Source organism: Topomyia yanbarensis, chromosome 1, assembly GCF_030247195.1.
Source record: "Topomyia yanbarensis strain Yona2022 chromosome 1, ASM3024719v1, whole genome shotgun sequence".
Lineage (NCBI taxonomy): Eukaryota > Metazoa > Arthropoda > Insecta > Diptera > Culicidae > Topomyia > Topomyia yanbarensis.
Window position 1 is genome coordinate 207284250 of NC_080670.1, and position 24397 is coordinate 207308646.

The 24397-nt window shown below is 43.8% G+C and overlaps 2 protein-coding genes across 2 annotated transcripts in view; one reads left to right on the forward strand and one right to left on the reverse strand.

Annotated features, from left to right (window-relative positions):
• Positions 1-9985: 9985 nt before the first annotated feature.
• On the forward strand, positions 9986-10666 carry LOC131676487 (coiled-coil-helix-coiled-coil-helix domain-containing protein 10, mitochondrial-like). Its single transcript, XM_058955550.1, has 2 exons — positions 9986-10118; positions 10198-10666. Exons 1-2 carry the CDS (start codon positions 10072-10074, stop codon positions 10646-10648), a joined length of 498 nt encoding a protein of 165 aa, XP_058811533.1. The 5' UTR covers positions 9986-10071; the 3' UTR covers positions 10649-10666.
• Positions 10667-20236: 9570 nt separating this feature from the next.
• LOC131689763 (uncharacterized membrane protein DDB_G0293934-like) overlaps positions 20237-24397 on the reverse strand; it is a 207653-nt gene continuing 203492 nt past the window's right edge. Inside the window, exons 7-8 of the mRNA XM_058975060.1 lie at positions 23014-23138; positions 20237-22952 (exon numbers count right to left, since the gene is read on the reverse strand). Of these exons, the coding sequence (XP_058831043.1) occupies positions 22686-22952; positions 23014-23138 (392 nt within the window). The 3' untranslated portion in view covers positions 20237-22685. The remainder of the gene's footprint in view (positions 22953-23013; positions 23139-24397) is intronic.

Sequence of the window (24397 nt, forward strand, 5' to 3'; positions counted from 1 at the left end):
ATCAAGCAACTAGTGCCGAGAATTAAATCTGCCGTAACAGCTGCTGAACGTGAGCAGAAGGTACTCTTGATGAGAGCTGAGGAAGTTCTGAAGGACGCCACAGAGCGCGTAACGGCCATCGTAGGTGGCCAATGTGGTCAAAGCGAGGGAGCTGAGAAGACACTGAAGAGTCACCGCAATACTCACTCGGAGAAAACAGTGAGGAATACTACGCGGGAACAAGAGGACCCGAAGAAACAGAAGAGTGAGCTGAAGTTCACTATCGATCAGAGAAACGCTGGAGAAGACCGTTGCTGATGCATCGTGGAAAGACAGTAGGCGATGCGGAAAAAACGGCGGCTTAAGATAGATAAAGAGAGAGAACAGAAGAGAAAGATGACAGTATCCTCGGGAAAGATTCTAGTGTCGAATCGAACGAGAAGACATCGTATGCGGCTCTACTCAAAAGAGTGGTAGATGGCCTGGAGCGGAATGAGTTGGGCAAGAATGTCGTTGGATTGACGTGCACTCAGAAGAGTGAAGTGATCTTCGAGCTGAACAAGTAGCCTTCCTTCAAGAGGTCGAGCAGGTCGCGGTAGGTCCTTGGGCAGCGAAGCGAACGTGGCAGCTCTGTCACAGGAAGCCGTGGTCGAGTGCAAGGGACTGTACGAAAACCCGATAAAGGAGAAACTGATCAAATAGTGCAACCTAGATATAACGATTCGACTACCGGTGGACGTTGCCACCAAGCTAGCGGAGTCCGACAAGATTAAAGTTTGACGATCGGCTCACAGAGAGTCGCTTCTCGAGTTTATGAGTATATGGAGAGATGCTTCAGTTGCTTGGACTTCCGACATCAGACGAGGAAAAGGTCACGTTTCTAGAGACTACACGAAGCAATCAAGGTGCCTGATCTGCAAACCGGACGACGGAAACGACCCACACGATGGGTGGCTTCAGATACCCTGCCTATAAAGATGCGAAGGTAGACCAATAATGATGGAAATATCTTCGCTTAATCTCAATGATTGCGATATTGCACAGAAGCTGTCGCACCAGTCGACAACAGAAACGAAATGCGACATTGCAATTATTGCAGAGTCGTGTTCCGTTCGATAGTGATCACTGGGTGACGGATAATGCCACACAGAAACGCTTCGTAATCGCTTAGATCAACGCTAATTCGCTATCATGACTTTATCGCTTGGGCCGTGGAGTGGGATAGCAGGCTGACCAACGCAAGAAACTTGTTTGAAACCCCTTTCGAAACTGGATATAAGGCTGTGAAATGAAGGTTCCACTAGCATATTTCGTACAGACTGTTCGGAATCCATCATCGAGATGGTACCCACACTTGCGCAGCATACTCCAGAACACTTCTGATAATGGCACAGTAAAGTATTGTTAGTGCGTAATATGACAGAGAGTTAGTTAGTATTGGGTAATCTTTGCGTGACATAATTTGCGAATGTTACTTTTAAACTCATTGATTACGGTCCATTTTACATTGTCGACAACACTCCCGGCAGCCGGCTGTCCGGAGTTCAAGTTGTTTTCGATGAAACAATCTCGATAAACGATTTACGTATCCTACAGTCAATGAACTATTCAAACATGCACGAAAAACTATTCTCAGTCGCATCGCTTGCTTGAAGCGAATCCTGACTAAAAACCCACCCACTACCCAATCCGTGGTACTTATGGGAGTGTCACTGAGTCGGGGCCTTCCGTTAAGTAAGTACCACCGTGCTTACGCAGCGCAACGCAACGCAAGCAGGTTTCAGAGTCTCTGGCGTGTGCCGCTATCCTGAAATCGACAACAATGATGGAACTTGCGTTTCGAATACGTCTCGAACGGCGGGGGGTAGTCATCCAATAAGTCTAAGGGATTAGTGGCGACATCGGCATGGAGTGTGGTTTAGAGAAATGCCAATCTGTTCAGCTACCATAAGGGCGATTGGTCGACACTGGCGGCTACAAGATCGATGAAGGCGAAATGATTTGGGCCGAATCGAATAAGTATCTCAGATTCCGGCAGCTCCTCGGGATTCACCACTACAACATGGTCTTTTGGAAGAGATTGTGCTGATCTACCGTGATCTGCTTGTGCCTGTTCTGGAAAATGGCCTTTTCAAGCTGTACAGGGATCCTACTGTTCAATCGAACCAATTCCTACACCACAACCCCGCCCAGATATGAGAAAGGACCACGCCAAGTTGCCATAATCGATGTCGCCGTTTTATTGTACCAGAATCTGTTAGATAATCGCAGTGCAAAAAATGCCATATATCGTCGTCGTTTTTTGGAATACCTTGTTAATCGGTCGTACGAGTGCATTGAAATTTCGTGACTTCAAGTACGATTATATCTGGTTGTGTTGATTTGTGAAAATGATAGTTTTGTTTGTTTTTTGTTTCTTTTTGGCGTTTTTACTGTGCACTCCGTCACACTCAATTTTTTCACCAAAAACGACATCTTCTGGTGGATAGCTGAGTTATCACACGTTGCTTGCGTAGAAGTTTGCTTCTATAGGCGTACATTGAGAAACAAAAATATGCATAGTTAGCACACTTTCTATTCCCATCTCTTCTGCTATGATTTTTATGCATTTTCATGCATGAACTTCTAGTAAGCATTCAATGAGTGGATAGACCGAATATGTCCAATGCATAAAATTTACAACAGAAGAAACGAGAGGCAGATAGAAAAGTATGCTATCGATGCATAAATAAAATTCTGCGTGTACGTTATCATACCCGTTAGAGTTATTTTCCTGCGCATATTGCATACCCGCTAGGAGTTATTTCTACACCAAAAGCATGGCTCGAAAGTGATTAATGATTCTGAACGAATCACATGTCGAAATTAGTTCTACATGATATGTGTCAAGATGGATTATGATGTTTGCGGTGTCCTGGAAACAGACCCACGGAATCTATTCTGGATGTGCAATGACAGTTCCCTCAAATCTTTAAAGAATGACATAGCTGATTTGAAAGATGTCGTCAAAGATCTTTCGGTTAAAGTTGACTCAAAGTCGCTATCCTTAACCATAAATACGTTTTGGATATGCCTTGCTGCATATAATCCAGTTTCAGACACACCTAAGCGAAAACGTGTAGATGATCCGCTCAAAACAATCAAATCACAAATATTCGTGAATCCAAAGTTGCGTTTGAAACGATAAAAACAATTTTACCACCTGGGGAGCTGTTATGGGTTTACTTGTCAGCATTCGATAGAGTTTCTACCCTTGTGAAAGATTGTCTAGGGGAGGATCAGCGGCCGAGAATAGTTCGTCTAGTTCCTAAGGACAATGATCTCTCCCCTTTGAGCTTCATTACAGGGATAAGGCTCTGTTCAAAGACACTTGGCCGGAGAACATCTACTTCCGTGAATTTGTGACCACTTATAAATTCAACCAATTTGCAGGATTGCTGCGGTGAAGAATCCATGTGGAGGTGGACTGCAGCGCCAAGCAATCCCGGATAAACTCGTCTGTCCAACGTCATGTACCTCGGCGATCGAGTTTGGACTATCTGACGACCTGAAGGTTATATGTCGTTCCGAAGCACTTCAAGATGCTGTACACCTTCACTCCTTCAATGTAAATGTCACTTACAGTGTGCTGACCAGAGTCGGAAAATGTTTTTTTCATTTGCCAAAATCAGGCGACACTGACGAAAGAACGAAGCTTCTTTCCATACCACTAGCACTTTGCGAAATCGAAAATGAGACAACGGGCTAGGACAAAACAAGCATGTAGCAGAGCGTTTACATTATTCTCTCCGCACGCTCGTTTTCGCTTTGATATTCAGAATGATATTGGTAACTTCGATATTGAACTTACTGCTGGGGAAAACAAAATACACTAGCAATGATATTTATTTGTCGATGCTTGATTCTGTAGATTTGCGAGCTAATGATGGTATTGTAAGACGGACGCCTGATCGGTGTGCATATTTCTCATTTTAACTATGTTCTAGTTGCATTATTAGATGCACATTGCATTAATTTCATTTAATGAATGTATTGCAAATTACTGAGCATGCATTAAAACAAATTGAAATTTCGGATTGTCATAGGAAAACGAAAGTCGCTGCTGCTGCTACTCGTTTTCGTAGAATCGAGAGAGGAGGGGACATCGCCTTTATTGTTTTATTTTTTCATGCATTTAGCGACGAAAGAGGCAAGGAAAGGACGAATATGAATTCTCTGTATTTCGCCGTTCATTGAATAGGTATGAGAATTTTAGGCTCTGGTGCTGATGAACGCAACTCTTTCGACTCTACCGCTGCAGCGAATCTGCTATGTCAAAATGCAAATTTCGATCGCTCAGGTAAACACTTGAAGAATATATGTCCTTAAGAAGCTACAAGTAATACTGCGCGCACCTTCAAGTATGCCTCCCATTGCAATCAGCCGCTGGACACAACAGTCATTCCCTCCGCACCGCAATTTGTTCCTCTTCCGGACAACAGTACCACCAGCTCTCCCTGCTCCATTCGCGGTGTTGCTGACCATCGAGCTCGCAGTCTTGAAAACTGGTGTGCAACACGACACCTGGTACATGACACTGATAGTTTACGGATCTACTACCAGAACGCTAGAGGGCTAAGGACGAAAATTGACGACATGCATTTATCTGCTGTGGACGGTGGTTACGATGTTTGTATCTTCACCAAAACGTGGCTTGATGCAAGGATAACATCAGTGCAGCTTTTCGGCGATACTTATACCGTATACCAGTAAATTAGCTAGAGATTACTGGGTAGGAAAGTTATGAAACTTAGAGCCATAGTACTTAAGTGAGAGCAAGGATGTGAAGTAAACAGATCGGAAAACTAGAAGTGGCAGGGTCATTAGAACAGGCTAAATATCGTACGGGCTTAATCTTTGCCTTCTGTTAATGAGGGTCGAGCTTAGGCAGAATAACTACGAATCACCCGAGTTCACTAACATGTGTCCTGACAAAGGTAGACGTATCTATCTTTACCGTGACAACCGGGAGGCTGTGTGTCCCAACTGTTTGCAATTAGTACAGTTCATGACCCGCGGCATAAAGAGGCGAACAGGTAGACGAACCTTGTCAAAGAGGAGGTAATTGGGCAGGGCAGAGCCGGCGAAGGTCACCCGATAAGAGTCTGAGTTGACGTATATTTTCTTGCCGTCAGCTGCGACTGATGCTGAATACAAACGTTTGCATTCCAGTATCTTCACTGGCTTAAGCATGGGGTCTTTGAAACAGCCAGTCCCATATTTTAGCAGGTCCTCGCAATTCAGATTCGAATCGGAAACGACCCCACTGACTTCAACCCTGCTAGCTGGAATATACACCCTGTACTCCTTCGTAAAAGGCTCGTAGCCAGCAATATCGTTTGCCTGAGTTGAACTGTTAACAACCACCCGAAGCTTATCAGGGCGAATTTTCGATATTTCTGTCACGGCCGAATACCGATCCTTCAGAACTCGAGAAATCTGCAACAGATTCAAACACTTTTTTTCTTTGGTCCGAAAGAAGATCACAAATGGCCCGGTGGCCGAGCTCGGATATACTTTGAGCCGGGGAGTCGATTTTGTTTCGACGTCCATCTCACCTTGAGATGAACCGCCGTCAGGGGAAGTCATTTTTGCACGGGCCTATTGCCCAGTGCACGTTATTAAGACAACCAAGAAGGGGAAACGAAAACTAATACTTAGCTTGTGTAGGTAACGGTATCCAGACGGCTTACTAGAAGAACACTGCTTCACTTCACTGACCGGCTAACGGTACTCAGAAACAGAAACACAAAAGAAGGGAAAAAATACTGAAACCTCAACTAAGCGTAGAGTGTGCAAATAACCTTGAACGCGGATTAACACTATTTGTCGCTATAGAGTGTACGGACCGATGACAAAAGACTTCTATCTCGACTGAGTGCTCGATAACGAATGGAGAAACGCCTTTGTTTGGCAACACGTTTGTAGATTTCTCCAATAATTACGGTGCTCGGACAAAGCCCAGGACCGTATTTTTTCTCTTGTTGAAATTAGCAAGGCGGGCTCAGGACCAACGAAGTCAATCGCTGCACCTGCCCTGGCCAATTCGTCAGCCCATTCATTTCCAGTAATACCGAAATGTCCAGGCACCCAGACAAGGGATGGATAGTGTTGACAATACTTAATTCTTCGATTTGGGTTCGGCACACGATCGCTAGCTTGGACCGCGATTTGTCTGACCTGAGGGCCTTGATTGCAGCCTGACCATCGGAGCAGAAGTTTATAACTCTGCCAGACAAACTCAGTTGAAGGGCGGATTGTACCCCGCACATAATCGCAAAGATTTCTGCTTGGAATACAGTACAGTATCTACCTAGTGAGTGAGATTGTTCCAATCTCATTTCACGACAGTAGACACCAGCACCGACACGTCCCTCCATCAAAGAACCGTCAGTGTAACAGACTACTTGCGTTTGTTGTTGTCTTTCCATAAAGCCAGACAACCACTCCTCTCGAGAGGGAATCTTCACATGGAATGTCCTGTAAGGAAAACTACAAGTGAGTGTAATATCGCTGGGAGCAAGAATATCTTCACCCCATGTAACCATTTGTGACCACACTCGTGTATGACTGGTAGCAAGATCAACATGATTACTGTTCCAAAGCCCAGTAATCTGCAGTCTGTATGCACATGATAGTGCTTCGTGTTTAAGGTATATGTGTAATGGTTTGATATTTAGAAGTGCCCCAAGAGCAGCCGGTCGGAGTTGTGGTGAAAGCACCAGTCAACGCCATGAGCGCCAATCCTTGCAGATGGTTTAGCTTTGACTGAACCGTCATCACATCTCCCTTCTGCCAGCACATAAGGCATACATATGACAGTCTGCACTGCCCGAAGGCCATGCACGCTTTCTTGACTCTGAACTCAATGTGAGCAGACTAATTCAGTTTGGAATCCAATATGACTCCAACGTATTTGACTTGATCTGCACACAGCAGCTCAGAATCAAAGAACTGCAAGGGACGAACCCCGGTTGTTATTCGCTTCTTCGTGAAAAGAACCATTGAAGTTTTGCTTGGGTTAACTGATAGTTTAACTTGTCGACACCACTGTTCGACAGCTCTTAATGCCTGTTGCATTAAGTCAAAGATTGTTCCGATGCAAAATCCAGTAATTAGTATTTGATAATCGTCAGCAAACGCCGTTGGTTGAAAATCCAAGCTCATTGAGTTTCTCCAACAAGCCGTGGGCAACCAAGTTCCATAACAAAGGTGAAAGAACGCCACCCTGAGGACAACCGCAAAAAGAATGCGATTACTAAGCATTGCGTTCATCCAACCCGAAATACATGCAGACACCCCATGACCGCGCGTCGCTTCCATAATAGGAAGGACACATTGTCAAAAGCACCTCTAATATCTCGGAATACACCGAAGCTAGATTACTTGATCGAGAAGGCCTTCTCAATGTTGTAAACAACATCGTGAAGCAGAGTGATCGTGGATTTCCTACACTGATATGCATGTTGCATTCAACTAAACTAGATTTTGAAACTGTGGCTACGGTGTACCAAAGAACTGTAGAACGTGTGTTCAAAAAATCGGTCAGAGCATTCTGTATTAACATATTTGTATTTGGCCGCACTGTTGCCAGAACTGAAAATAGAAGATTTCGAAAATCATAGTTTTCATACATACTGTTTATCACTCAGGAAACCAACAGAAAAGTTCTATATGGGAATTTTTATAAGTTTGTTTCAATTCCAATTTTAACATTTATTTTAGGTATTAAAACTACTTCTGACGATATGGACTAAGGATTCGACCACAGTCTTCTTATGGAGAAATAATCATTACGGCGATTCTGGAGCTATAAATGTCGAAAGCCTAGCATAAGCATCAAGTTTATAATGATTCCCAAATTATTTCGAAGTGCCATTCACAGACGGATGCTGATAATCATCGCCAAGCTTCGGATCAAAAAACGATCGTCCGCGTTACACGTGGGGGTAGACAAACAGGTTCGCTAACGGTAAATCAGCCAATTAGACGGAACCAGCTCACCAGCTTCGTATAGCATAGCTCCTACGCCGCACACACCCCTCTCCCCTGCCTAACCATGTATCTGACATGAGCAAATATATGAATACGTTTTTCAATACACTAACCTTACCAGTGTACCACGAAACTGCTACTTGAGGACGCTAAAACATTTTCCTATACAATCAACCCGAGTTTTTGACGGAATTCCATCTGTAGTTCTTATTTTGTGCGAAAATATCACGATCGAAAATATTTCTTTTCGAAACACTCTTTTTTTCTTCTTCTCATTTTCAATACACTTTTTTAAATGCACTTTAATCACACACAACTGCAAAAAACATCCACTAAACTTTAATCGTTTATTAACAAAACTTCAAATTTCCTGCCAATGTGCAGATGATGAAAAAACATCCACTAAACTTTAATCGTTTATTAACAAAACTTCAAATTTCCTGCCAATGTGCAGATGACCGAAGCAAAATGTCCGCAAACTCTCATTAGTGCTTTTGAATTTTCACTTCGAGTTCCATTTTTTCTCAATGTAAACAAGCGCGTCGGTGCCTAGCAACAAGCGTGCGTTCCTGGCTTCCACATATATTCACCTTAAGAGCACAGTAATAAATTTCAGGATAACTTATTGAAGTTTTGTCCCATTTCCTATTCTCGCTCGACATCATTGTATTTTAGTGGCTGTACATTTTCGATAATTTTTTATAGTACATCTTTATACAACTATGTCTAATACTTCAAAGCTCAATCTAAAAATGTCGAAAATCAAATGTTCAATCGATTTAGCTCACCTTGCTCTAAAATTTGTTTAATAAAATACCACTTCCATCAAACTGGTAGCAATAATTAACCACAACGCGTCCTACCCAATCTGATCTACCACGTGCTCGAGGACGATAGAAAACAACCCAGTTAGCCCTGCGCCTCCACGGCCTTATCTAAATAATGGGCAGTAAAAATTAAAAGGAAACTATTCTTCTCCATCCATTTGTAAAGAGCAAAAGGGAAAATGTCACTGACCTTGATTGTTGAAGCTGACGACAGCTGACAAGGAAGGGGCCGATCATCGCTCAAGAACGGCTTGTCATCAAAATCAGTCACTCTCTTATTCTAGATAATATGGCCTAGGTTCCTACCCGAGACCAATCGATCGATCCACGACATAGAAATTCAAATAGACTCATCTCTGGGCAGGTTTTTTTTTACGATCGATGCCACCGTCAAAAAGTCAATCATATTCAGCATATTCATCGTTTACTGCGTGGCGGTGTCGTCAGCTGTTGATGGCGGCATCTTCGATTGACACCGTGGTGAGGTGCCGATCACTTCCTTCTACTTCAAATCGCAGCAAAGGCGCACCACCGACCGGTGCCTAATTTGTGATGAACCTCACCCAACCACTTGTTGTCGTGAGACTAATTGATACCGTAATATTACTTCCTTTATAGTAATACAAGTTCCAAAAACGAGCCTGTTTTTTGTTGTTCGACAGTAAGGTGTGATCGCGTGCCCTCTCTAATAAAGACGACGAATTGTATGGTAATCAATCACGACGCCTTTTTGTCGATTCAATATAGGATAACAACGATGATGTTGATGATGGGTGTATCTGCCATTGACCTCTTGCACTTTGGAGAACCAGAATGTTTGTCGCGAACTTCCTACCGAACACTATACAGTCATTGTATGGATAAACTTTTGGTAACGTCAATGACATACCGTTATCGGATCAAAATTATTTTCCATCTCTATTTCGTTCCAAAGAAACAGCATAATAACGAAAATGGCCTGAAAAGTATGAAAAAGGTATTAATGTTTGGGTGCAATGAAAATCCGATTCAAGAAATACTAATATAAATACAGTAGGACGAAAATAGGCCCATTACCCCATTAACGTAACCAAAGAGAAACGAAAATGTACGGGTATTTAACCGACACGTGTTTCGATCCAAGTAGGCAGGGCATAAATTGTGACGTTTGTATCTTTTGAAGCTTTACAAAATTGACGAAGTGGAAATAAAATTTGCTTTTTTGTACTAATAATTGCTTTTGTCAGTGAAAATGCCTCGACGAGGGAGTTCCGCATCTCCACAGCCGACACCGCGGAAGTGAGAATTCTTAATATTCACGTTGGACACTAAACCAACAGATTCAGATTGAACTGGTAATAACCATCCCATTCCACAGACCCGCACCAGCAGCGGTCCAATCTCGTTCAGCTACCACAGCCGTCAAGCCGTCACATCCAGTTCCGGCAGCTACTCCACCAAGTTCAGCACCTCCTCCTAGCAAACCGTCCTTCCCGCAACCGCCTCCACCCAAAACTGTCGGTGCACCGGCGGCTCCAGGTTTGATGGGACAGATGGCAGCAACGGCTGCTGGTGTTGCGATCGGGTCAGCCGTTGGCAATGCCGTTACTGGTGGAATGTTCACGGGAAGCACTGACTCGCGGGGATCCGATGCAGCGGGACAGCCGGCTGCCCCGAGTGCTGCCGGGTCCGAGAGTATCGCTTCGACTGGACCGTGTGCTCGGGAGATTGAACAGTTTCTTGCCTGTACCCAGGGGCAGATCGATTTGAGCCTGTGCGAGGGACTCAATGAGACACTGAAGCAGTGCAAGATGCAGAATCGCAAGTAATGAGTGGAATGGTTGGGATAAATCATGAGTTAAGTTTTTTGCCAAATAAAATATGCAGTGTAAATAATTGATCTACTTTTGGACAGCGCTGGAGCTAGGAAGAAGCTGTCTACTACACAGTAGTGCGGTGGTGGGTGTGAAAAATATTAATTCATTTTCGGCAACCAGAAATTGCTGGTCACGTTAGATGTTTGAACCGCTTTTAAACACTTTACTGTCTGCCTGGGTTCATTCACAGTTCCAAAAAAAAAAACATTTACATTTGTCAGCGACGTCAAAAGATCCCCAAATTCCCCATAAACTTCTATTCCAAATTGCGTCCAAGGAGTGATTTGAATCCATTCATACTCACTCTAGTCAGAAACATTCGCTCAAAGCAAACCGAGCGGTTCTATTAGTCAAAAATCCAGCTTAGCTAAACACCACTCACCAGCTTGTTTAAATTAGGCATTAGATTAAGGAATGACCGGTTGATTGCGCACACAAAAACGTCCAACCCGATCGTATCCAACGCGGGTGCGGTGGCGGCATTCTTCATTAGAAAGAACGCTTTTATACCATGAGCGAATAGGAAATCCCGGTCGGTTGGCAGTGGAAACAGGGGAAGAGATTTATTGTATTGACTCCAGTCGGGAAATACTGTCATTTATATATATCGACCCGGCTGCTGCAGAGACCACACAACCCAGGTGATTTCCGCATTTTTTTGTCACGTAAAATCAATAGACCAATTCGAGGCCGAGAAATGTTTTGTTTAGAGAAGAAATCCGGCGCTTCGAACACCTGACGGCAGGAGGAAATTTAGCAATCCGGTAGAGATCTCGAGAAAGTGTTATTAGAGCTGATCTGCATACCGCGAGCTCAATAAAACCGGCAGAATCGATATTTAATGCACAAAAAAACGGTAACAGATTCGGAATACATTTTGGCTTGCCATCGGGCCCGATGAAGTTGTACTCTGATTTACCAAAGGTGTGGATGTTTTTTTCGATTCGCGGGTTATATGTGTAACCCGTCAGGGTAACAATTTAGCACTGGGTGGAAATATACCTATTTTTGTGTACTCTCTCCGTAGAGTGCATTTGTTTACATAATATTATCCTCGCCGCTGCTCGATACCGTTCACATTTAGTTGCAAATTTTCGTTCGTTTTCGCGTTTGTGAACGGTTTTGTTTGTGCAGATAGTGTAGTGATTTTTATTTGAAATTTGTGTATAATTAGCATAGGGTTTAGTTAGGCTACCGCTCTCCTCTTGCGAAAATACGTGTGCGCTGGTTATGCTGCTCATCGATGACAGCTATGCGACAAGGCGGGTTGGTGGTTTGTTTTGGTCGAGTTGGAAGGCGGCCAACGAGGTTAGATAGGGACGAACCACGACGCTCAACAGACGTCCGTGAATAAGGTTTTCTCGGGACAGTTTCCTGGCGCTAGGAAATTATTTCAGAGCGCGGCGACGGCAAGCTAAAACCGTCAAAAGTACCACGACATCGGTCGTTCCCGCTATAGAGGATAAGTCGACCGAGCCAAGCTCTCTATAGCAAATTAACAAGGAGAACGAAGCAGGGAGGACAAAGGTTCCCCCTGGGAAGTGCACTGCGATGACTTCCGGGGGTCGTTTACGGCGAGTAGACGATCCGGCGATTTGTCGTCAACGTCGCTAGGAAGGTTCCAACAAAGGAGCCAAGCTCACCTCGCTAGCTAAACGCCAGGAACCGCAACCGGAGCAGCCAACGGTACCAGCAGGAGAACAAGGCTGTCGGAGTTCAGGCCGTACGGATAAACCTTCGCCTTCCGCCATCGTCAAGAGCAGCAGATCAGCTCCATCGGCAGGGTGCAGCACAGATGAGAGAAGAATGAAAGTCGGTAAATTGTAAATTATTTTGTTTGTTTACCTTTTGGTTACGTGCGAAAATTTTGAAGAGGTACATAGGCCGCCCTGATAAGAGGGCTCCGCCGGGCAATTAAGAGCCGGAGTAGTGGACAAACCGCTACTGGTATCTAAGCAGATCATGCGCAAATCGACTGCTATGATCAAGTCAAAGTCGACTCCATACTTGATCCTCAAGAGACCAATTGGTCAATTTTCCGACCGTTCCAATAAACATTTCTGCATGGAATGTTGGGAACATGGTCACTGCCCACTGGCAGACCCCCGATTCCACATCTCATTCGATATTGGCATGATTATCGGTGGTAAAGCATACCACGAACTGCATCCTGGGAAAGGAACTACCCTTGCTGATAGAAACGGTGTTTGGATGGACTGTTTCCAGAAAGATATCCATCGATCATCTCATCGTACTCTGCGGCTGCCATCGCTCCACTGTTGAGCCATGTCTAGAACAAACGCTGCACAAGTTGTGGGAGATAGATATTGTTTAGTCGGCCTGAGCGTGTTACCCACCAAGAACTGCATATCAATGGACGTATTCGCGCAACACTCGCACCTGAAGAAGTTAGTTGTTCCAGTAGACGACGTGAATCTGCAAAAAAAATTTACTGTGGTGTAACCCCTTAATCGAAGGGGATCGAAATAAATCATTCGCTCAATACAATTCTCATCGGGATTACCTACCCTGAGTCCGCTTTGCCGAACTACGTTCTCTTGCCCAGCTGCCGTCTATCTATTCATCTGTTTGTATCGCGGGTCATGAACAGCCCAAATTGCAAACAATCGAATCACGTAGCCCTATTGTGTGAAGTGCGGCAAGAATTATAAGAATGATTCTTGTAGTAGAAATGCTGAAAAGTACCCTTACTGTGGAGAGAATCGGCATGATCTTTCAACATGCCTCGCGTACAAACTACGCGGTGATAAACTGAATCGTTTCCTCGAGGATTGTTCCAAGTGATCCTTTGTAGAAGTCTTAAAGAGAGCTGCGCCACCTGACCGCATCTTCTGACAAGGGCGACTCTGATGACCCACAAGAAGGAACATCTTCTACTGCAGCGCCTAGCAGTTATAGGAAGAAGAGAAAGATTTTTTCTCTTTAAATTCCTTGTAAAGTCCTGAAGGTTTTCGGAAATGCTAAAAGAAACCCTGGTCCGAAGCCTTGGACTAATATAGGACGACTTCTCCTCTTACTAGGTGAATAGCATAAACAACAATGTTGGTACTTGCAGTGTCTTTGTCCAAGACTGTAGAATGGCAATTTCCGCAAATGCTTTTTGCATCATTCCTACGAGTGCGTCTATCAGGTATTCTGTTCCATGTTTCAAAATGGTTCACCAGGTAGTCCATCTGTTCCCGGCGCTGCGTTTTTTCCTCATTCAGTCATGTGACATTTCTGTTTCCTTGTGTCTTTTTTAATTTCTCTTCCCATTTTTGAATGCTTATATACAATCCTTTTCTTGAACTTCCGTCCCGTCTGAGTTGCTTTAAAAAGCGAAATGTTCTTGACATTTGTACGAGAGGATTATTGTCATAGATTTGAGCGAATAAAGGCGCTTTAACCTAGGCTTATTAGCCAAGGCAATGAGTAAATACCTCTGCTCCATCCCCAAGGACCAAAGGAGTGACATTAACCTTCTTAGCCAAGTCACTCCCAACGATATATCCCAATACCCTATAAACTGAAACGGTCGGTACGGTTGTCCTCGTTTCTTTCTCATTCACGACGATTCGTTAGTTAAATTATTTATTAAATGAATAAATTAATTGCCGTATAGTTTTGAAACACCTTTTAACCCAACTCTGTACAAGTAGGCCTGGCAGTTTTAATATTTGTGACATATTTCAAGACGAACGAGATATCTTGAACTGACGAAGTGTTCCATCGACTGAAGCTGGTCCTATCCTCGTCCAACACGACGACGTAGTTGTTTTCAGAGAAATCGACCCGACCTATGATGGGCTAGATAAGATTTCCCAGATTCGTAACTGTAGGTAACTGACGACCTTTTGGAGCTTTCTTTTGACGTTCTATTGTGCTTACAGGATATAGACAGGCACGATAGTAGTTCTGAAAAGGTATTGAATACTTCTTGTGATTGCATGCGAGGTCCGATCTCAACCTAGGTCAATGTTTTGGTAAACATATGATTGTGGCGTTAAAGTCAACTCCGGGATAACCGTCAGTTGCTGTCTACAGCAGTAGACGAAAGAGAAAACTTCTTTGTTGCTATCTGTCAACAGATGTACTTCGCACGAGGGAGTGACCCGCCAGAGTTTCAGATATTGTTTTCCCACGGGCCCACGGTTTGGATTCCCTCTGTGTTCAGTTTGCTTCGAGTGATCGCGGTTGTTTAGTGCTTGTGAGCCGCGGATAACCTTCTCTACATCCGGCACGAGTGAGGCAAAGAGCCCGTGAGGTTACACAAACTAATCCACCTACCAGAGGTGTGCAGTGCGTTTGGTGTTCTTGGTAGTGGCCCAGATATGATCGAGGGGCCTTGCATCTCTCACAAGGGGGTGAGGGTTTTTCGTTCAATAGGTCTTTTCTAGGTTGTCTCGGATGGTGACGGGGAGCCAGTGGTGCCTATGAAACTTGGCGAATTCCGTGCAGTTCAACAGGAGGTTTTCTACAGTGATTCTTGCAAATTGAGAGCACTGGTGGATCAGCCCTGGTGATTGTGTGTTCGTGGATGATTTTTGTGTGACCAGTTCCAATTATCTCGTGGGGGTAACCGAATTGATTTCTCCAGTAAGTCATGAAATGTTCCTTTGTTTTAGTTCGCAATTCAGACACTATATCAGCAGCGGATACCAATTTGGTAAGCAGCTTCACGGTAAGTCTCTCGCGCGCTGCCAGTGTATCCACTCCCGTCGTTTCCGCAGATCCTGCTATGGCCTAACAAAATGTAACGTCAACGATTAGCAGTGGTTTACGGTAGCCCGTATGTACGGCGATGGCGGGATGTATTAGCGTCTAGGGTTGTGATTAGGGACAGTGAATCGGAAAGTATGACGGTGTGGATGACATCTGTTTTGTTGGCCAGCTCTAGGCTAATCACTTCGGCTTCCGCTGAATAAACGAAACAGATTGTAGGATGGCGGAAGACGAAAACAGTTCCTATCCCCCGAATTCTTATCCAAACTTGGTTGACTAGTTCGGACGCATCTCGTTTGTGAGAGCTGGACTTTCGTTAAACGGCATAACTTAGCTCGAACTACCTCTGGGGTAGGCCCTGCACCAAATGACCTAGATAAGATGGTGTTCGTGCGTGGTCGACTTGCGTAACGGGGGGTGAGGCCCGGATCGAATGGGTGGGTGTGTGGTCTATAGGTATCCTTTTCGGAGATCTTAAGGTTTTGAGGCGTCTCATATAGCTACTTTATCATCTGCGTTCCACCAATGGATAGGTCGAGACAGTAAATATAGAACACTAGATTAGGATTGCCGCTTATGACACACATTTTTTTCGAAAAGCGCCCATTACTTGGACAATTATGTACCGTCAAAGTAAAAATAGGCGCTCTGCGAGAGCGACAAATAGAGTATCTACTGTGGAAGGCTTGCCACTTGTCCGAGTACTACTTGAAGATTCCCATTGACTGCTTGGGGTGTGTGGTAAGTCGGGCTCTAGGGCGTCGGAAATCGTCTATCAGTCCCGTATCAAGCTGCACCGGATCCGAAAGAACGTCAGTTCGGATACCGAGTTCTATAGTGTGGAATATGTTGTTCCCAATTTTGACATCCCAGGAGAAGCAGTTCCCTAACCACGGATCACGGGTTGATGCTGTTTCGTATGTGCGTTTCTTGTAGGCCAGCTGGGACTGAGCTATCAGCAGCTGTAGGTTCCACTGCAGAACGAGTGATCTATCCTTCCCTAATGATGTCGAGTCACTTACGCTAATTGTTTACCAGCGAATGATGCGTCTAAAACCTTCATGTCCTGGAGACGCGGATAGCCTCCCTTTCGACCGAAACTTGTGGGAAGCTTCGTAATGGAGCATTCTGTGTTTGAACGGTATGTTACCTTGCGGTGTTCGCACTTGGGGATGGTGTTGGGTTCGTGGAGGTTCCATCGGTATTTTCATTCGGTTTTAACCCGATGTTTGCTCCTTTGATTGGGTGATATGTGATGGACAACATGTGATATCTGTTGGCGGTAGTTCTCTGGGTTGGTGTGTCTACGGGATTGTACCGAGGTAGTTGTTGACGGGTTGTTCTTCGGATGCGTTGACAATTTGGCGGTAAAAAGTGATGGGCAGTTGGCAGTTTTATGTTTCATAAAGCAGGGCATTACTTGCTTAGAAGAATCACGGATTCGAATCGATATCCGCCGGGAGAGCATTTGTGTTACCCGGCACTATTGTTTCCGAATCGTCCGCCATTTTACCACATCATGGTCGCTTGGAAGTAACGGGGTTTGTTGGTACACAGCAGTTCGAGGAAAATACTTTCCGGGAGACTAGAATCAGCGAAAGAGATGACTACGTAATTTGGGCTATTGCCGACCATTTTGGAATCCTACGGATCCGCACTACGCTTTGGTCTTGCAGTTCCTTTAGCAGGTCATTTTTGCGATGACTGCATGCGTAGTATGACAGGGGACAGTGGTAGTGATTTGTATATAAACAATTTAAGTCCAACTTACACTGAGTACTATAACTAAACAATAAATAATTAACCTAAAGTGGCAACAAACGGTTTCGAAACTGTGCAGAACTAATGACGAAGTCGACGATGTAGGTAAAATCGTTGAAGCGACGGATCATTACTAATATCGAAGGACACGGGTTGGTGCGTACAGGTTAATTTGTGATAGAAGATCGGGAACATCATACTCAGTCGGAAGAAGCTTAGATACGAAGATAGCTCGCGAGGCGTGTCTACGATCTTTTAAGATGTGTAGTCCTAATAATCAACAGCGGTCTTCGTATGGTGGCAAATTCAGCGGATCATTCCAAGGCAATTGACGTACCGCATATCGTATGAAACTGCGCTCAACGGCTTCAATTCTTTGGCTCCAAGTTGCATGGTAGGGGCACCAGACGATATTTGAGATTTCCAACTATGAACGGACCTGCCAACAATATAACGCTTTGAAACATAAAGGATCCCGGAATTCGTTGGATATTTTGAACATAAAACCGTAGACGATTTGCTTGGTCAAATATCGGAACATTGTTTCAGAACAGCAGAGGGCATAGCACCTAGTCCTGGAGCACACGACGATTTAGCTTTCCGAATTGCCGAGAGAACCGATTGTTCTGAAATTGTAAATACATCCATGTCCACAACATCAACGGGACCATCACGAGCCGCATTTTCGAGCTCGATAGCAGATGGCACATCAGTGATGAAAACACTCGAGAGGTAACGGGCAAATAGTGAGCATTTTGCCGCAGTCGTTGTCGCTATTTTGTCATTGTAAACCGTCTTAGAAGGAAGGCCAGTTTCTTTTCTTTTCATGTCAAAGACCAGAAGCCCTTTCAGACTTCTTCGTAAGTTTTGTTGGATGCAATTCACATATCCTTTGTACAGCAGTTTATTGTAACTGCGATACTCATTACTGGCTATTGCAAAGAAACGCTTGAGAAAAGGACATCGTTGATTGGTGTACGCACGAAGAGCTTTGGCACGAGTACGTTTTATATTCCGAAGCATGGCGTTAGACCATGGAAGCTTCCTAGGGGTAGTCGGTTGTAAAGGTAAACGGCAGCATCTACATCCATATGATCATGTAGTACACTCCTGTTGATCAGCAGCAGGGAGAGGCGCACTGTAGCTAGATTAGTTTTGCGAAAATTACGACGATCCACTGCTAAAGCTTCTTCGTATTACAGGGTACTACTGGTAGAAATTGTTATTTCTAATGCGGGATGATAGTTATCCAAAGGAACGATCAGACTATAAGCTTCACTCAGGCAGAGCAATACAATTCACGAATACGAGATCAAGAAAACGATATTGGTGGTTGGAGATCGTACTTATTTGATTCAGTCAGTAGAAAGCCATCCCATCCAGTAGTAAACGGCTGGCAGAATTAGTTGTCGTGGATGACGGGCTAGGGTAAGCGTATCCACACCCAGAAGCTACCCACATAAGTCCTGGTTGGTTGAAATCACCAAACACTATCATCGCATCGTTTGCATTTGCCTGAGAAGAAATGCGTTTTATATAGTCTAGATGGAGCTGCATAATATTGCAGTCAAGATGTTTTTCTGGCGGAATGTAAACAGCACGAATAAAGTAGCACTTCATCGACGTGATAATCTTCGCCCAAACAGCTTCGATGCATGATGAACTGTCCACAACAAATTCCAAAACTCCTCCGCCGCAACCGTGAATGCTGTTGCTATCGCATCGATCTACACAATAAATCGTGTGGCCAATCTCGAAGAGCTGGCCAGATGTAATACGATCATCAAACCAAGTTTTTGTCAGAGTGTACATATAGTAGTCGCTGTCAGCTGCAGCCAAGTACACGTCCTCGATTTTCATTCTTAGCCCTCTGGTGTATTGGTTGCACAACCGCAAACCATTAACACCAGTCAGGTGTCCCGTCATTTTGTTCGAAGCTAGTGTACTCGATGGTAAGCTAGAAATCAAAAAGCGTTCAGGAAGCGTATCGTCATAGCAAAATACTCGCCGGAGAAGGGAGTTCGGAAGACCCCCTCACGACCTCCGTACGCAGGGCCGGGACGACTAAGCTGGTCACTGGTTGGTAGCACGACTGCGTTGGAGCACTCGAGGGCTCCCGTAGTACGGTATAACAGCGCAGCGTGAATTTGTTTGTAGTCTCGGCGACAGCTTTGTTTTGTTCGAGTGATCATAATAATTTGCATTCAGTTCTACTCGTTTGTTCGATGCCCAACCAGGAAAGATTCTTAGTGATTAGCAAGATCGTAGAAATGGCTTGGTTAACGTTTAGCATTTCGCTCAACAGCATATGACAGACGCCGTGACCGCCATAAAAAACGGTATGTCCAAAAATCAAACATTACTTATGGTCGCATAAAACTGCTAACGGTTGTCGTCCCGTTTCGCTCTGAGAATCAGAGCTTTTGCACTAAAAAGTCGCCAATCGCTAGCAGTTGTTTTGAGCGATCGTAAATAAACTCGTTCAACTGATTCTCCACAGTGAGAATGGTTGGTACTTATGGTTCGTTAGAAATTCGTCGGGAACATGAAAGGTTCCCTTGTTTCTAGAGTTCTCCTGCAGCGATCCTGTACATCAAACACTGGCAATAGAACCACGAATCGTTACTTTCAACAGTAAGCCTTTCCATCATACACGCGCACTTCCTCGCACCAGTTATCGATACACAAAAATGCCCCGAGAAAGAGAAGATTTACTCTCAACGTCTAATTGAAATCGACGCCGTTCGTTTATTATCTCTACAAGCTGTCTGATCTGCCAACCGTATGTTCGAGCCTCGATTAGTAATGTCAGTAGGATCGTAGCAGTAATCCTGTACGATAAGGATCGGTTAGTCGGTCTAGAACCTGGTGAGTTAGTTCTGTTAAGCAAGAAGCAGGGACGGCTCTCTCAACCTACAACAGTAAGACATCCATTAGTTTGATTGAATAAATAAATAACACAACTCACCGTCGTCATTCCAGTCAAATGATATCCACAAGCCTCGCAAAACTATGCTTTCACAACTACAATAGCTTCCAAGTAGTTTCAACCTCAAATCCATATTTTTTATTTCATTTATTTCCTTTCAGATTTCTTTATATCCTTTTTTAGATTACCTTTTTGTATTTGTTTTTAAACTGTTTTTAGGTTCCTGTCCCACTCATCTTCTCATTTGCTGCCGCTACCGGCAGCACACCCACACATGTCTATACATACGTGTGTGTGTATGTTTCTGTGTGTCAACGTGTAGGTCAAACATTTCGTTCGGGTTTTTTCGACTCGATCCTCGTTTGTGTTATGCGCTAATACATTTTCTTCTTCTTTCTTATCTGCATGTTTGTTTGTGTGTGTGTTGAACGGAAAGTGCCAACACTTCTTCAGCTCCGTCGAAAAAAAACGAACTGATCTGCGATCTTGTGGCCATTATCAAATTAATCTGTACACATATATGATCCGTATTTCCCCCTAAGCAGGAAGTAGGATGCCATTCGAATCAATCTACTCGTGTCACTGTTGTTGTTGTTGTTGACCTTTCCAACCTTTCTTCACACCTTCTTTGTTTGATTGATTTTGTTTAGTACGAAAATATATACGATTACTTTTCTTTGTGATTTTTTTTTGTGTTTTGTTTTGTTATTTTCTGTTTGATGCTTTTCAATAAATATGATCTTATAGTTGCTCTTAAATAGGTTTTGTTTTCTCCGTTCCAATGCTTCCCCAATGATTCACTAGATATTCGTCGGCTCAAGTAGAATTAGTCGCTGATGTTTTGTTTTGTGATTCTTATGCATGTGTCTGTGTGTATGTTTTACGCTTAATAGTTACAGTTCATAATGCTAGAAGAGAGTTTACGATTTGCTAAAACTGTGTATTCTGTTGTTTCTTCTTCCGCGTAGTTGTTCTTCTACTTTTATTTCGTTATTTTTTTGTTTGTCTATTGTTTTCAAGAAAAAGTTCCAAATATTGTTTTTGCTATGTGTGTGTGTGTTGCTTAGCTATCGAAGTGGCTGCGGCGTGCGGGCGGCGAGCGCATGAAACTGTTTCCTACTTGTTCGGGTTTGTTTTCCTGTTTAGTTTTTTTTCCACGGATAGCACATAAAGCATGCTCGGTTTGTTTAAACTATTTCGACAAATTTTAAACATTTTCTTTTATTTTGATTCAACTAACAATAATCACGTGGTTCTGTTTATGAACGATTTTTTTTTTGTTTATTATTTTGCTAAATAGTTTGTCTTGTCTGAGTTCTGTCAGCCCGAACCAACACGCGCTTTTCTGTGTGAGGATGGTCAAACGCCAAGCCTACTGCGTTCGCAAGGTAACCTTTCAAACATATGCACAGCTTCTATTGTTTTACCCAAATAAATATTCAGGGGGAATTAGGAGTCGAATATCGCTCTAGAGCCCAGTTTTCTCCTAAACTAGTTTTCTCTGTGCTACAACAAATCATCAACAAAGAGATGTGTTTTAAGCTTCGTTCGCTTGGGTCAGGCTATACAGCAACCAATTTCATCTCAATTCGGGGTTGTTTGTAAACATGTACAGATTTGCCACGTTTTTGACTGCAAAATGCGACAAAAAAAAGCTAAAAAAGGTCGCTTCCAAACTGGAAAGTGGCACGTTTTTTTTTTTGCATTCCGATCGGACTTAACTGGTCCGTAAATGCACACAGAATCTGTCAAATCAATTCGGTTATCCGTTTGTCTAAATTGATTGTAGAAAATGACCTACAAAATGCCACTTCCCAGCGTCAATCTCCGTCCGAATTTGCCCTTTTCGATATTTTTGTGTGTCGAAAGGTCGACTAAACCTAGTCTTGCATAAAACAATTTCATGATTATAATATTCTGAAGTTGCTTTTCCAAGTGAATAGTATATATGCATATAAATAATAGTAAAGAAACTGAGTTCTTTAATTTAAAATCCTAAGTATAAAACAAAGTTTTTTAGGAAACCTCCGACCTTAGCCGTCCCATTCCCTGGGACTGATCTAATCGTTTTTTAGTTCGACTATCGTTCGGAGGCCCCCGAAGCACTACTATTTGTCCTATTTTACAATTAACTGTTACATACGGTTTTACAGATACACAGAGATGCCTAATCTAGACTGTATTCGTTTACTCACACGTGCGCACGTTCTCTCTCTATCTCTCGGCACTCAACTTCCTTTCTTACAATATACAATATAATTCTTTGCGAACGAACGACGTTTGACTCTTGCTCTAGGTAAAATAATTTAGATACACTCACGGAAGTATAAAACAATGATATACTCTTCTTAGCATGCTTTCTTCTACGCTGCTTCAAACCACCTTCCTCCTGTCAGTTACTAATGAGAATGTGTGTAAAATCTAGTCACTTTAACGTAAAAAATGAACAGAAAAAATAGTACTCTAAAGACATAAAAACAATAGTTTTAAAATCATAAAAAAAAACCTCCGGTCCAAAAACTTTGTCCTGTGGTTCACCCAACCCAACTATTCCGTCATCGCATTCCTCACATTCGATTACTGTATAACACAGCAGGTGCACTTTTTCTTCTTTTTCTCATCGATGACCACATGTGACGCCGACTGGGGTCCCGGTATCACCTGATTGCTGACCTGGGTCTGCTGGCTAGTCGGTTGCGTTGCCGCCGCCGCTGTGGTACCGCCATTTTTCTGTGGTGAAACCCCGCCGCCACCGGTCGGACCACCGGTGGTGGTGGTGGTGGCGTTCGCATCGTCCTTCTGGGGAGATTTCATACCATTCGGTTGGCTCTGGAGTTGCGTTGACTAAAAAAATGAATTGTGTTTAAATTGGGTGACAACCGTTTAATGGTACTTTGATACGTACATCGATCTTGGTCGCAACGCCATCCACTACCGTGCTGCCACCGTTTTCCATCGATTGGTGGCTGTCCTTTGGTGCACTGCCATTCAGTAGGTTCTGGTCACCGGTTGGGGTGATTGGTTTGCCACCTGGGAAGAGCAATTGAAAGTGGGCATTAGTAAATGATTAGATAGCAGGTGCGCGTTGGACGAAACGAATCATTTCTAACAGGAATTACATGTCGGACTAGTTTGACGAATTTCACGCTAAATCGTATTCAGAGTTGAAATTTTGTTCCAAGATAGGCTATCAAGGAAAAAAATTTAAATTTTTTTCAGTGTATTTTTATTCAGGGTCCATAGCCCAGAGACCAGAACCCACACTCCAGATGCCATAGCCCAGTCCCTAGGAGAGAGATCAGAATCCAGAGTCAGAGTCCTCAACCAAAAATACTGAGGCGAGTCTAGAGTTCAGAATCCAGAGTTCAGTGTCGAGAATGTCCAGAGTCTATAGGCAGAGCTCAGAGTTCAGAATCCAGACTTCCAAGTGCAGAGTTCAGAGTCCAAGGCGCAGAGTTCAGAGCCCAAAGTTTAGAGTTCAAATGTCAGCGTCCTCAGCACATAATCCAGAGCCCCTAACCCAAAATAGTAAGACCATAGTTTAGAGTCCAGATTCCAGAGCTCAGAGTCCAGAATCCAGATTCGATATTCCATAGCCCAGTGACCAGAAGCCAGAGGCTCGAGGAGTGAATCCAGACTCCAGATGCCATAGCCCAGGGTCCCTAGGAGAAAGACCAGAATCCAGAGTCGCTAGTCCATAACCTAAAATACTGAGGCGAGTCTAGAGTTCAGAATCCAGAGTCCAGAGTCCATAGCGCAGCGATCGGAACCCAGAGTTCCGAAAGCAGAGCTCAGATTCTGGAATCCAGATTTCCGAGTGCAGAGTTCAGAGTCCACGGCGCAAAGTTCAGATCCCAGAGTTTAGAGTTCAGATGTCAGAGCCCAGAGTCCAAAACCTAGGGTCGAGAGACTAGAGACCAGAAACCATAGTCTAGAGTCTTATCCCGAAATACTGAGCCCAGAGTCCTCAGCACATAATCAAGAGCCCAAAGTCCAGAGACCCTAACCCAAAATAGTGAGACCAGGGTTTAGAGTCCAGATTCCAGAGCTCAGAGTCCAGAATCCAGAGTTCAGATTCGATATTCCAGAGTTTAGATTCCAGTCCAGTGACCAAAACCCAGAGTCTCGAGAGGAGAACCCAGACTCCAGATGCCATAGCCCAGAGTCCAGAGTTCCTAGGAGAGAGACCAGAATCCAGAGTCGTGAGTCCTTAACCCAAAATACTGAGACGAGTCTAGAGTTCAGAATCCAGAGTTCAGTGTCGAGAATGCAGAGTCCAGAATTCATAG

Excerpts from the sequence above, each read along its gene's own strand:
- LOC131676487 (XM_058955550.1), top strand. The coding sequence starts at position 10,072 with ATGCCTCGACGAGGGAGTTCCGCATCTCCACAGCCGACACCGCGGAA. Across the intron at positions 10,119-10,197 it reads CCACAGCCGACACCGCGGAA|ACCCGCACCAGCAGCGGTCC; the intron begins GTGAGAATTCTT and ends CCCATTCCACAG.